The 14,479-nt window shown below is 36.4% G+C and overlaps 2 protein-coding genes across 2 annotated transcripts; both read right to left on the bottom strand.

Moving 5' to 3' along the window:
- Positions 1 to 1,613: 1,613 nt before the first annotated feature.
- On the bottom strand, positions 1,614 to 2,117 carry LOC107907351 (uncharacterized). Its single transcript, XM_016834702.2, has one exon. The coding sequence runs from the start codon at positions 2,115 to 2,117 to the stop codon at positions 1,614 to 1,616; it is 504 nt and encodes a 167-aa protein (XP_016690191.2).
- Positions 2,118 to 8,093: 5,976 nt separating this feature from the next.
- Positions 8,094 to 8,750, bottom strand: LOC107907367 (uncharacterized). The gene is made up of 2 exons (XM_016834720.2): positions 8,519 to 8,750; positions 8,094 to 8,398 (listed from the first exon to the last, which is right to left on the bottom strand). The coding sequence occupies exons 1-2, from the start codon at positions 8,748 to 8,750 to the stop codon at positions 8,094 to 8,096; spliced, it is 537 nt and encodes a 178-aa protein (XP_016690209.2).
- Between the last annotated feature and the right edge of the window lie 5,729 nt (positions 8,751 to 14,479).

Here is a 14,479-nt window from a genome sequence, read left to right as displayed (position 1 = left end):
TTAGGATTTGTTGGAGGCCTATATAAGCATTGGCCAGCCACCCTTTGTAAAAACATCTTATTATTATTTTTTTCTATCAAATTTCAGATTTGTTGAGTGCTGAATTTTCTTTGGGGTTTTCTCCAAGAATTCTCTCTTGAGTTTTCTTTAGAAGTTGTTTTAACAATCTTTTGATTGTGGGAGCCATCTTCAACCTTCTTCTTGCCATCGATATTCTTTGGAGGGGAGATTAGAGCCGTTTGAAGAGATTTGTGAAATCTTTCGGGATTTCAAGGATCTTTAGGACTTATCCTTTAATTCTTGCTGTTTTCGATTTCTTTCTTTACTTTTCTTTGCTTATACTTGTGCCGATTTCTCATCTAATATTTTGCTGTTTTTGTTTGTTTTCCAGCATTGAGTAAACTCAAGATCTCATCGTTTAAGTTGTTCTCCTATTGGCAGCACCCATTCGAACCTAAAAATCCCCAATTCCTAGGGTTTGGCCGATTGGATTTCTTTCAATTTGGGAATCAATTGATTGCTGGAAATTGGGCATTCTTGGCCGAATCAATTCCTTGGCAGATTCGCATCTTTTCTTTCTTCTCAATTTCATTTGATTCATCGATTCTATTTCTTTTCTTCTTGCTGCTCTTTTAATTGAATTTGGGAATTTTAAATTCAAATCTGATTCGGTTTAATCTTAATCTTTGTTTTTGATTTCAGATCTGTTCGTCTAGGATCTTTCGTAGGAGTTTCTCGTGACTTGGCAACTCGATCTTGGTCTGCGCGCAACCCTATATCATTGAGGGAGTAATTTGGACCTCCGTTGGGCTGGGAATCGCTCCTTGCACATGTGAACCCAGACCCAATCACCAGGTTCAAACACAACTCGCTTTCGTCCCTTGTTGGCCTTTTGCGCGTAGATCTTCGTTCTAGCCTCAATGTTATTGCGCACCTTCTTATGTAGCTCCTTCACATACTCGGCTTTCTTCTTTGCATTTGCATGAATAAGCTGATCGTTAGGTAGAGGCAATAAGTCCAAAGGTGTCAAAGGGTTAAATCCATAGACTATTTCAAAAGGAGAATATTTGGTTGCCGAATGAACTGATCGGTTGTAGGTGAACTCGATATGCGGTAAGCATTCCTCCCATGACTTTAGGTTTTTTTGGATGACCGCTCTAAGTAATGTCGATAATACTCAATTGACCACCTAGGTTTGGCCGTCAGTTTGGGGGTGACAAGTGGTTGAGAATAGAAGCTTGGTTCCGAGTTTCCCCCACAAGGATCTCCAAAAATGGCTTAAGAACTTGGTATTGCGATCGGACACGATCGTTCTCGGAATTCCATGCAACCGTATGACTTTCCTAAAGAAAAGATTGGAAATATGGACGGCATCGTCAGTCTTAGTACATGCAATAAAATGAGACATTTTAGAGAATCTACCTACTAATACGAAAATAGAATCCTTCCCCATTTTTGTTCGCGGCAACCCGAGAACAAAGTCCATAGAAACGTCGATCCAAGGGCCCTCGAGTATTGGAAATGGAGTGTACAATCCATGGGGTTGAATTTTAGATTTGGCCCTTTTGCATGTTATGCAATGTTCACAAACTCGTTCAACATCTCTCTTCATTTTAGGCTAATAGAAGTGCTCTTGAAGGGTCAACATAGTTTTGAATTCCGAAATGGCCCATAAGTCCACCGCTGTTCGCCTCGAGCAGAAGGAGTTCTCGAACGGAACTTCGACGAATGCACAATTTTCCTTCCTTGAAAAGAAACCCTTCATACCTATAAAACTTCTCAACAGATGCATTCTCACAAGCAACAAATATTTCACCAAAATCGTCATCATGAGCATATAAATTTTTCAACAAAGAGAAACCAAGCAATTTGGAATCAAGAACAGATAATAAAGTGTACCTCCTCGACAACGCGTCTTCCACAATATTGTCTTTACCTTTTTTGTACTTTATGACATAAGGAAAAGACTCTAAGAACTCAACCCATTTGGCATGGCGTTTATTCAGTTTCTGCTGGCCCTTAATGTGCTTCAAAGCTTCGTGATTAGAGTGAATCACGAACTCTTTCGACCATAAGTAATGTTGCCACGTCTCTGGGGCTCGAACTAAAGCGTACATCTCTTTGTCGTAAACGGGGTAGTGAGGACAACTCCACTTAATTTCTCGCTAAAGTAGGCAACTAGTCTTCCACCTTACATCAACACAGCTCCTATTCCCACACCTGAAGCATCACATTGAATTTCAAACGTTTTAGTGAAATCAGGTAAAGCTAGTAAAGGGGCATTAGTTAAATGCTCTTTAAGTAAAATAAATGCTTTCTCTTGTTCTTTGGTCCATTGAAAGGCATAGCTCTTTTTTATCACACTCGTTAGAGGTGCGACTACAGTGCTAAAGTTAGGCACGAATCGCCTATAAAAACTCGCCAATCCATGAAAGCTTCGGACTTGGCTTGTGCTAGTCGGTCTCGGCCACTCTTGGATCGCCTTGATCTTTTCTTGATCTACTTCCAGGCCTCTTGAACTAACCACAAAACCTAGAAAAACAATGTTGTCAGAGAAAAAAATGCATTTCTTAATATTAGCATATGAAGTTTCCTTTCTAAGGACTTTCAAAACAGACCTGATATGCGTGATATGATCTTCCAAAGTTTTTCTATAAATAAGGATATCGTCAAAATACACAACAACAAACTTACTAATGAAAGATCTTAACACATAATTCATTAACCTCATAAATGTAATAGGGGCGTTGGTTAGGCCAAATGGCATGACCAACCACTCGTACAGACCATGCCTGGTTTTGAAGGTCGTTTTCCATTCATCGCCTTCCCGCATTCGAATTTGGTGGTAACCGCTTTTTAGATCGATTTTTGAGAATAGCTTGGCACCACCTGTTCGTCAAGCATGTCATCCAAACGAGGAATCGAATGCCGGTACTTAATGGTTATTTTGTTCACGGCTCGGCAATCGACGCACATTCGCCACGTGCGATCTTTCTTTGGTACCAACAGAACGAAGACGACACAGGGGCTAAGGCTCTCACGGATGTAACCTTTTTCCATCAATTCTTAAACTTGCCGTTGTAACTCTTTCGTTTCTTCAGGGTTCGTCCTATAAGCTGGCCTATTTGGTATAACAACACCAGGAACAAGATCAATCTAATGCTCGATCGCATGAAGAGGTGGTAATCCACTCGGAGTTTCATCGGGAAAGACATCTTTGTAATCCTGTAAAAGAGTCAAAATTGAAGAAGGAAGGTTTTTAGGTAAGTCGTTAGTAATAAACATGTTCTCCTTGTATATGAGCACAAGAAGCGATTGTTTCAACATCAAAGCCTTCCATACATCACTAGCTCTCGCAAACACACTCAATTTTTCACATTCTTTTTCTTTCTCATTGATTTCTTTTTTTACTCTCTTTTCATTTTCTTTTGCAATTTTGCCTCTTTTTTCTCAATTTTCTTTTCTTTTTGATTTTCACTCTTTTCTTTTGCTTTTTCTCTCGATTGTTCTACAGATTGCTTAAGCTTGATTTGGTCTTCATAAACTTGCTTCGGAGTCAATAGGGCTAAATTCATGTTTCTCCCCATATGCTTGAAGGTATACCAGTTTGAATATCCATTGTGCAAAACTTGACAGTCAAATTGCCACGGGCGTCCTAGAAGCAAGTGGCCCGCATGCATAGGGACAACATCACAAAGAACTTCATCGGAGTACTTGTAACACCCCGAACCCGAGGCCGTCGCCGGAGTCGAACACGAGGTGTTAACAGACTTCAAACCACTTAAAAAAAAATTCCCAGACAAGCTGCCAATCTGCGTACTAGTTGCTTTAAAAATCATATCTTGAGTTCTGAAACTCGAAATCCAGTTCCGTAAATTTTCCCTGAAACTAGACTAATATGCCCATCCACATATTTTTTTCTAGAATTTTTGGTTGGGCCAATTAGTACAGTTTATTAGTCAAAGTCTCCCATGTTACAGGGATTGACTACACTGACCTTTGCGCATTACGACTTGGATATCTCCCTGTACAGGGCTTCATTACTGATGTCGTTTGTTTCTATAGAAACTAGACTCGAAGGGGAATCTATGCACATGTGACATGACTTCTAATTATCTTTGGTTAATTTATAATTAATTTCCAAAGTCGGAACAGGGAATCTAGAAATTGCTCTGGCCCTGTTTCACAAGAGTTTAATTATCTCCTAACATACAGCTCATATGGTCGTTTCGTTTCTTCTATATGAAAATAGACTCATCGAGATTCGATTACATAATTTATTCATTAATTAATTCCACTCCTACTATTTTTAGTGAATTTTCAATCTCACGTCACTGCTGCTGCCAGCATCTGTTACTAAAGCAACTATGCCTATTTCGTGATTTCTCCTTGATCTAACTAGTAATTCATCATACATATCACAAATTATGATCATGACTAGCCATGCCAAGGGCTAATCATTGTCAAACATCTCCCTACTACACTATTGCCATATCATGAATTTTGACACCAAAAATAATCAACCATGACATATGGCATAAAAATCGAATTTCCAAGACTTACGACCTAACATTATAGAACCAAATCCAACCGAACATTTATGCCATTTTCGCATGGCTAAAAGTTTACATACCAAATTTCAACAAAACATATTAGCCTATACATGCCGAAATGTTCTCCTAGACCGACTAAAAAGAAGATACCAAAAGTTGCTAGCCGGTGTGATGACTTCGATGACAGCCCGATCACGCAAAAAGAGACGAGTCCAAGAAACCTAAAATAGGTGACAAGGAAACACCGAGTGAGTATATAACTCAGTAAGTCATAAGCAATGCACCACCATCCATTAATAACATTATCACAAGAGGAAACAAAATGGAACGAGGCTAGTTACTCCATCCATACCGAACCATACCATAGTTCCTTAGACCTATCGGTTCAATCTCATACCAAGTCATGCATTCACATTCCATATACTAATCAATAGGATATTTGAGGCATTTTCATACATCATTGTATTTTCGTTACAATCATACAACTAAACGACCTTTCACCTATTCCACGATAAATCTTATGTACGTGACTTCAATTATAATTGTCACATAGGTTCAAACTTACCAAGCTCAACTCCAAATATAAACATAGCGCCTATTAGCCATGAACTCAAGGTACTTACCCGATCCGCTGTCCGTGATCAACTCAATAATGTCGCACACTTAGTGTCCATAGTGATTCAAAAGTATATATTAAGTCCGTACACTCAGTGCTATATAATCAACTCGCACACTTAGTGCTATATAATCAAACTCGCACAGTTAGTACTGTACAATTTAAACCCGCACACTTAGTGCCAATCTCATGATCATAAATGTTTATACCCGCACACTTAGTGCCGAGATCAACAACTCAATACATCTCACCTCTTTTCTTTTCATTCAACACTTTCATCACCACATGCATACATGTATATATATATATATTTATCATTCCATTCAGCATCATTACATAGACGTTATGACCATTTAAATTAATACAAACTATATGCTTAATGACTTACTTCGTGTTGGGTAAGACGGTTCCAACTCGGCTACTCGATGATCTTTTCTTTGCCTTTGCTTGATTCTCCTCCTTTAACTCCTTGAGCTTAATCAATAAATCAACTAGTTTAACCATCTTGCTAAACATTCATAATTCAATTACACATGCATATGTATGTCTGTATATTCGGCAACCATCCGCACTAATTACCCATTTAGTCGATTATACACATAATTAAAGGTAACATCACGAATGGGCATACTTACGTATATATATATATGTATATATATATACCTCGGAATGGGCATCACAATTAGATTTAACACCACCTTCATACTCAATTAGATGGCCGAATGCATGTATATATGCACAATGTCAACTATAACATCATTTAAACACCTAATTTCATCTCATGAACACTCGACCCATTTTTACCCCATATGGCCGAATGTGTAAGATTACATTCAACACCACCGATGTACTTAATTAGGTGGCCAAATATACCAAGTTAGACTTGACATTATACGTCACAAGAACTCTAATTTAATTTGTCAATTGCTTGGCCAAGAACTCACAAGTGCCTTATCTACAACCTATTCGGCCTTACTACTTAAACTTAGCCTTTCATACACTTATCTCTATTGTTTTAGAAGGCCGAATCCTTATGTGTTCCAACATCTAGCTTACTCAATTCAACACATCAAAACGACATTTAGGCTGATTTTGCTAGCACACAAGCCTTTGACCGAATGTCCTTGACCTCTAGTCACCTAAATTTTTATTCTTTAAAACTCATCCAACTCATATTTTTCATTGACAACCTCCTTAACTTCAATTTATTCACATCTTTAATCATGCTACATTCGACCATTATTTAACAATAATTCATGTATCCTTTTTATTAAACACTCAAAATCAACCATCTTCATACCTCATCACCAAAGACATCAAAATACCAACCAAGAATGTAACATTCATGGCCGAATATCATCTCCATCAATTAACAAAATTTGAACCATGGCTAGGTAGATTTCAAGCTTACAACTTAAAATATACATGAATCTCAAAGAATAATATCAAACATACCTCAATCTAGTTACATGCATGGCCAAACTTCTTAGAAACTTTTCCCCTAGGCACCGAATATTCAAGAGCTTCTTAATCAACTTAAAGGTGACCAAATGCCTTAACTTCAATTTCTTCTTTTTCTTTTCAATTCGGCCAAGAAGAACCAAAGAACACAACTTGTTTTTCTTTCTTCCTTAGAACATTCGGCCAAGGGAAATGAAGAAAGATGGACACTTTTTTTGTTTTTTTTTTCTTTCTAGTTTCGGCCAAATGGGGGGGAACAACCACACACTTTTTTTTTGTTTTCATCATATTCCCTTTCATTATTTTATGCCCATGCTCATTATTTTATCATACTTCCCATGAAACACTAACTCAACATGTTTATGACATGTTCTTGCCCATCACACTTGGTCTACCATGCTTGTCATGGCCGGCCACTACTAATTAGGGGGGAAATTGACATGCAAGTCCCCCCTTTTTATTTCTTGCACTAATAGATCCTTATGCTTTGACCTATCACATTTCAAAATTTTCTCACATAAGTCCTATTTACTAAAATTCACCTACAATTAAACAAAATTCAAACACGAAATTTTCACACATGCACATGTACATATAATGAGCATCAATTATGACGGTTAATTATTTTTATGACTCGGTTTAGCGGTCCCGAAACCACTTCCCGACTAGGGTCAATTTTGGGCTGTCACAGTACTTTTCTATGGAGAAGGAAACAAGTACTTGCTTGGTAACCTTTAGTTCACCACTATCATTGAGCCATTGGAGTTTGTACGGGCTCAGGTGCTTGGTGTTTGGCAGGCTTAATTTCTCCACCATTAAGGTGCTTGCCATGTTCGTGCAACTGCCACCATCAATGATGACACTACATATTTTCCCTTGAACTTGGCAACGCGTGTGGAAAATGTTTTCCCGTTGTTGTTCTTCTTCGACAGTTTGGATGCTAAGGCTTCTCTTAACAACAAGAAGCTCTCCTTTGGGAACTTGTTTAATCTCTTCTTCTTCGTCAGAAATCGCTTCGGGTTCATCATCAAGTTCTTCCTCGGATTCTATGTCTCCGTTAGCACGAATCAACATAGTACTTCGATTTGGGAGTTGACTTGCAATATGCCCTCGTCTAAGGCATTTGAAACATTTGACGTCCCTCGATCGGTTAGAGAACCCTTCAACAGCCTTGCCTTTGCTCAATTCAGCCACAGATTTATTCGTCTTGGATGGCACGGGGGCTTCTTTGGTTCAGTTTGGTGGATTAGTTTTGCTAACGCCTTGGCTCCATTTAGAGGAAGTCGCAGTAGGATAGCTTCGAACGGCGCCTTTACGTTTCAATTGCTTTTCCACCTTGATGGCCATGTGTACCATGTCCACCACTTCGACACAATGTTGTAATTCTACAACATTGGCTATGTCACGATTAAGTCTCGCCAAGAAACGTGCCATCGGCGCGGCTCATCGCAATCTCCATCTCCTTATAATAGTCTTCTACATTCCTCAACCCTTGAGAAAAGGCTTTGGAGTTTCTGATAAAGCTCCCTATGATAATAGGATGGAATGAATCGTCTCCGCATAAGTGCCTTCATTTTAGTCCAAGTGGCTATGGGTCGCTTGCCATTTCTTCGTCGACTTGTGATGAGTTGGTCCCACCAAATCATAGCGTAGTCGGAGAATTCGATTGCCGCTAACTTTACCTTTTTGGCTTCGGAGTAGTTGTGGTAATCAAAAACGAGTTCTATCTTTTTCTCCCACTCCAAATATGCTTCGGGATCAGACTTGCCTTGAAATGGAGGAATGGCAAGTTTTATATTCTTTAAATCATTGTCGACACATCCACGCTCCCTTTGGCCTTGATGTCATTGGCCTTTCCGTCGGTCGGTCAGATTTGACCCTTGATCACTTTCGGCCTCACTAGGGGCATCAAAGTCTTCTTCGGGGTCTCGTTGCCTTCCGCGATTTCTTCGTGGACTTTGAGGCATTCTCTCTTGTCGGCCTCGCTCTTTGACTAAATCAAGCCTTTCTTGTATAGGCTCGAGCTTACGATCGAATAATCGCTCCACTTCTCGCAACAAGGCTTGTAAGTTAAGATCCGGGACTTTACGAATAGGTTTTCTTTCGTTCCTTTCAGCCATGTTCCTCTCTAGACTTCTAGACATGAAGGAATTTTAAAAGAAAATAACCTCACCACAAAATCTCACGTTCACTCGAAAAGAAAAATTAGTGTCACACACACTCGTGTTTGCGCTCTTCTTAGGCTTTTACCTCCGCTCTAATTGCGCTCACACACTCGTGCCTTTTTCTACTCGATTTTCTCTCGTGATTTCATAGGAGACTCGATGTGACGTTATCGTAGACTAGGGGTCAGCTTCAAAATGGTTGCAAAGGATTGACGTTAGGTTAAAAGGGTAGGCTAAAAGAAACAAGGATAGTTTTTAAGATGTGTGGTGTGAAAAGAAAGAAGGAAAAAAGAAGGTGTTCGGGCTACAAAATGTAACAATCTTTTGTCAATTCACAGAGCTTGAAAACAAATCGTTTGAACACTTTTTTTTAAATCACAAACTTTTTCTAATTAATTTCGTAATAATTTTTTTAATTTCAAATTTTTTTTCGAATTTTTTTGTTGAATTTTTTTTCACATACCTATTTCGGGATGACTTTGGACGTCCGTACTTCTCATTGTAACCAGCTTTGATACCAAATGATGCGATCTCGGTTTAGTGGATGAAGCCGAGTCGTTTAGTTGCCCGATCGTTAAATGAGGAAGTATGTCTTGGTTTTAAAGTTTAAAAGAAAGTAGGCTAAATTTGGTCGAATATGGTTTAGGTTTAGTTAGGGAATGGTATTGGTTTTGGTACGAAATGGGGCTTGGTATAGGTACAAAATGGTATAGGTTTTGGTACGAAATGGATTTTGGTGTAGGCACGAAAGGGTATAGGTTTTGGTACGAAAATGTATCGAAAAGGTCAAGAAAGAACCAACACAAAAGTTGTGTTGACCCGAAACTTATAGGACCTTAAGAAGTTGAATTTGGTAAAGTAGGAACCTTGACCCGATACTTAGGTAAGTATGAACCAAAGGTATAGGTTGAACGCCACACTCGATTTAGGGAGTGATAAGTTCAGAAAAGAAACTCGGGTAGACGCCACTAGATGCTAGATAAGTCTTACGGGTCTCGAACGAAATTTGAGAGAAAAATGACTCACAAATTCGGCAGCAATTCATTAACAATAATGCCAAAAGTCCTTTTACAATGAAAATGAACAACTATTTATAGTGTTCAACTAGGTAGCCGAACGATCTTCTTCATAGCTAAGTAAATTGAGCTAGAATGAGCTCGAAAATTCTAGAATTAAACATTGAATTCCTGTAGCTAAATTCAACCGATTGAAGTCCAATGGGCAGCTTCTACACTAAGCAAATGAACTTGGAGAACTTGGATAGGTGCATGGCAGCAGCTAGGTTCGGCCAATGATCTTAATGAGCTCATTAAAATGCAACTCTTGGCTGAAAAGATACCAGCATTAAAAGAGAACGTGAATAGCCAAAATAAGTGTGAAAAGTCAGCGTTGAAGAGTCCTTTAGGTGTAAACATGCCCAACCGAATAGTCATTGGTGTGAACTCCAAGTGTGAACAACATTATGTTGTTTTGTTGATAAATGAATCAACTGAACATTCACTTGCATGTATCACCAAGTTCATTGTATCTATGGTGCATGCATCTTGCTTAAATACTCTCCCACATTCGGCCAACCTACAAAAGAGATGAATCAATTTAAATTAATTTCACATTTAGCTGAACATAACTAAAAAACATAATCTTCACAATTTAAATTCACATAATTAAAACTAGACACAATTAATTAAGTTAAGACACAATTAATTCGGTTAGGACAAGACACATTAAAAACATGCAATAACAAAAATATATTTATAAGCTGTAAGATTTAAGACAACTTAATAACATGTAATAAAAACAAATTTAACATGCATACTTAAATTTGTCCAGATTTTAGACCAATTAAACAATGATTATTAATTGGGCTGTGTATAACTAATTTAACTAACTCAAATAATTATTCTAGCAACTATATTAATGTCTAAATGAAATTGAGCTGATTCGAGCTCATGGGGCTGAAATGGGGCTAAATTCAACTTGCAAAAATATGCACGGAAGGTTCGTAAAGCTGGTACGAATGTGCCCAAAACTTCCAGCCGATATCTCATCCCAAAGTTGATGAGCTAAAACTGAAATGGCTTCTTTGAATTGTTTAGCATGAGCTCGCGTAATCGGTCCTTGAGGAAGCACAATAGGATCCTTGCTCGAGCTAAGTTCTTTGCAGGGCGCAGTCGCATCATAAGCGCATGTCAGCCTAATAGGTCACAACACCCACAAATTTGTGTAAAAACACTTATTTTATTAAATTTTAATACTAACTACGAAATACCAAAAATACAATAATAAATACTAAAAGTGCTAGAAAACATGCTCCTTAAGTGCGAAAATATACCAAATTAACTACTACATTTGACGTCAGGTCATGAACCAATAGTTAAAATAAATGATCAAATACTTCATATTATTATTACATCCATGCACAATTTAACACTTCTCACATATCATTTATTATCATCACAATTAAGCTCATATGTTTCCGTTCATTTTAACAATTCATTCATTTTTGAGCCTAATAGCTCTTCCCTACTTATTTGGCCCCCCAAGGCTTATTTTGGTTCTTCTGCATATTGATACACATCTCGATTCAATGTCATTTCTTTGTTTATAACATTTAACTAATTTAAATATTTATAATCTTATTAACTTGTCACAGGCTTAGAATGGACACACAGATCCAACCAACACACCAATATGATTCGATTAGTCATAATAAACTATTAATTCATTTTATAACTCTTCTATTATTTCCCTCCTCCTCCTCTCCATTTCGCATCCTATATGTACATGTATGTATATAAGAATCTTTGGTCTTTAGTTAGGCATGCTTATATGTAACATTAATTATTCTTTTACTATTTACACATATACTTTTAACAAAGTTGTCTTCTTGAATAACAATTACTAAATTATTTATATCTTGACCTAAAGAATTTGAAATTAAGATCTGCTTTTGATTTTTGAAACTAGATTCAATGAAATTTTTACCATAAAAATTTTAGAATTTCTACTTAATCCAATTAATACAGTTTTGTTTTTCAAATCTTCCCTTGTTCTGCTACTTGCCAGCTCTGACCCTTCTTTACTAAAAATTAAATATATTTCAGTACAAGTACTGTATTATGCTTCTGTTTGTTTCCCTTGAAAATAGAATCGTTAATATTTTTGGCATAAAAATATCATCTCTTAAATTTTTTTGTAGAATTTATAATGAGTTTTCAAAATTAAAATAGGGAAACTCGCAATCATTCTGACCTTGTCTCATAAAAATTATTAAATCTCATAATCTAAAATTACATTTTTGACACTGTCACTTTTATGAAAAACTATACTCAATAATCTTTAATTTAATGTTTGATTCAACCTCTAACTCGATTTCTACAATTTTTGGTGAATTTTCAAATTTGTACTACCACTGTTCATAAAGTGTTTAGTGAAACATTTTTCTCTTTCATGATTTGATTAAGTTTGTTCTTCTCATTTCATTATACAACATAATACATTCTAACCAAATTCAATGTCGATTCATATAATCACTAAGTTACACAAATTTTCATTTCTGATCAAATTAGTTCTCTAGTTCGATAACAATCCTAAACATAACATTCTAAACTCAAATAATCATTTCTAGTTTACCTCGATATTGTACTTTGGAAAAAAAACAAATATATAAGAAATATAATGATTCAAATTATAGAAATACAAATATAACATGACTTAGTTTAGTAAGTTCCATATGAATTTACCTGACAAAACAGTTGTAACACCCCAAACCTGGCCCAGAAGTTATGACCAGATATAGAGGAATTACGTCAACTTGTTCAAAAGCTTTTGTATTAATCAAACTCGATCCATGTTTCGAGGGCATAAAAATTGACAAAACTCTCATAGATGTTTAGAAAAACCAAAGTTCGAAAACACTTATTTAAAACCCAGAATTCGAACACATAATTTTTGCTTATAACATACAAAAATGTAAATACCAACACATAATTTTTACTTATAGTGTTCACATATGTGAATATTAGATCAGAATGACACAATACTAGAGACATATCAAATTAGAATGTCATATTTCCAGAACATATATCATATCAAAATGTCATATCATATCAAAACAAATCCTACCCCCATCCGTTACACACCAACTTCGTCCAACCAATCATACCAATAGGACTACATGAGTCCATCCAATCACACTGGGTTGTGGTGGTATGCCACTTATAATAGTGCAGTTGTGCTGCCAAACATATATTGCAGTTTAACTGCCAAAATTACAGTAAAACTGCCAAAATACACTTCCTCCTTTCAATTTTAACCCAACCCCATGCATGTGATATGTCATATAGAAACAGAATCAGAACAATGGCACGCTTAACAAGTAATCTCATCTGGCGATTTTAGAAGTTTAACTTGTATTAAAAGATCAGATTAACAGAAACAAAATCGTGCCATAATATCACAAAACATAAGTGTCAGAATACAACATATTCATTATCACATAACAAATCAAATACCGCAGAATACAAGTCAGAGCACTTACCTTAGATTCAGAATTAGTAAGCATTTTAATACTTCCCAATTGTTACTTCATCGCGTTTCAAAACATATGCTAATCATACTTGATTAACGTTTAAACATAAATAATTATTACACAGTTTTTACTTAAAAACACACATTAAATACAGTATCATACTATCAGATTTCATATTTTTCAAGTCATATTTAAGTCGAACAGACCCCACGGAGGATCTAATTACAGATTTCAAAGTCAAATGGGCTTAGGTGAAATTTTTCAAAAAATGGGCCCACATGGTCTTGTGCCCACACAACCCAACTAACAAACCTGTATGCCCCACACGGCCTCACACATGCCCGTGTAGCCCACATGGCCCAAATGGCCCAGGCTATGTGGCTCTTACAGTGATGTGAGTTTCAAGGCACAATTTTAGACCAATGAATGTGATGGGCTCACACTACCTCAAAGCCCAACAACAATGTCAAAAGCCAAGCAAATCAAATCAGGGTTTGATCAAAAAAAAGATTCAAGGATGAATCTTTTTAAGGAAAGGGGGAATGATACATGCACGAATGAAGTAAAATTTATAAAATTCCATTCACCGAAGCTGACAATTTTCAAGTTTGGGAAATCAATAGACTTATGACGACTTTTTGGATGAGAATCTAAAATTTCTAGGTTGATATGTCTTCAAGGCGTTTGAAGATCTATCTCTCGACTTCGAAACTCACTTTGAATCACTTGATTTTGAGTTCAGGAGATCAAGTTATGACTATTTTAGCGAAGACTACGCAAGTAAAATTTCTGAATCGAATTATGACGGGAATTACAAATTTTGGGATTTTAATTCGAGTTTAAATCATATTAGGTTCGAGTTTTGGGCTTAATTTTTATTATATATGAGTCCAATATTGTATTTATCAGCTCTTATTATTTTATTATTCAAAATTTTTAATAATTATTAAGAAGTTTAAGTTATTTAGGAGTTTTATGTCAATAAGAAAGTTTAGTTTAAAACTAATTCTTGTTTAGATTAATTAAAGTTCTAGTATACTTAAGAGTTTTATTTAGATTTATTTAGCTAGCCTATATATTGGCCTTTGCATTATACACAAATAATTCAATTCATTATTATTCAACTTCTCTTTTGAGTTTATAAATTCTTTTT

The sequence above is a fragment of the Gossypium hirsutum genome, chromosome D08, assembly GCF_007990345.1.
Source record: "Gossypium hirsutum isolate 1008001.06 chromosome D08, Gossypium_hirsutum_v2.1, whole genome shotgun sequence".
Lineage (NCBI taxonomy): Eukaryota > Viridiplantae > Streptophyta > Magnoliopsida > Malvales > Malvaceae > Gossypium > Gossypium hirsutum.
Note: the sequence above shows the minus strand (reverse complement) of the source record. Positions and strands in the feature narration are given on the sequence as shown.

Excerpts from the sequence above, each read along its gene's own strand:
- LOC107907351 (XM_016834702.2), bottom strand. The coding sequence starts at position 2,117 with ATGTACGCTTTAGTTCGAGCCCCAGAGACGTGGCAACATTACTTATGG.
- LOC107907367 (XM_016834720.2), bottom strand. The coding sequence starts at position 8,750 with ATGGCTGAAAGGAACGAAAGAAAACCTATTCGTAAAGTCCCGGATCTT. Across the intron at positions 8,399-8,518 it reads TGCCCCTAGTGAGGCCGAAA|GCAAGTCTGATCCCGAAGCA; the intron begins GTGATCAAGGGT and ends CTCCATTTCAAG.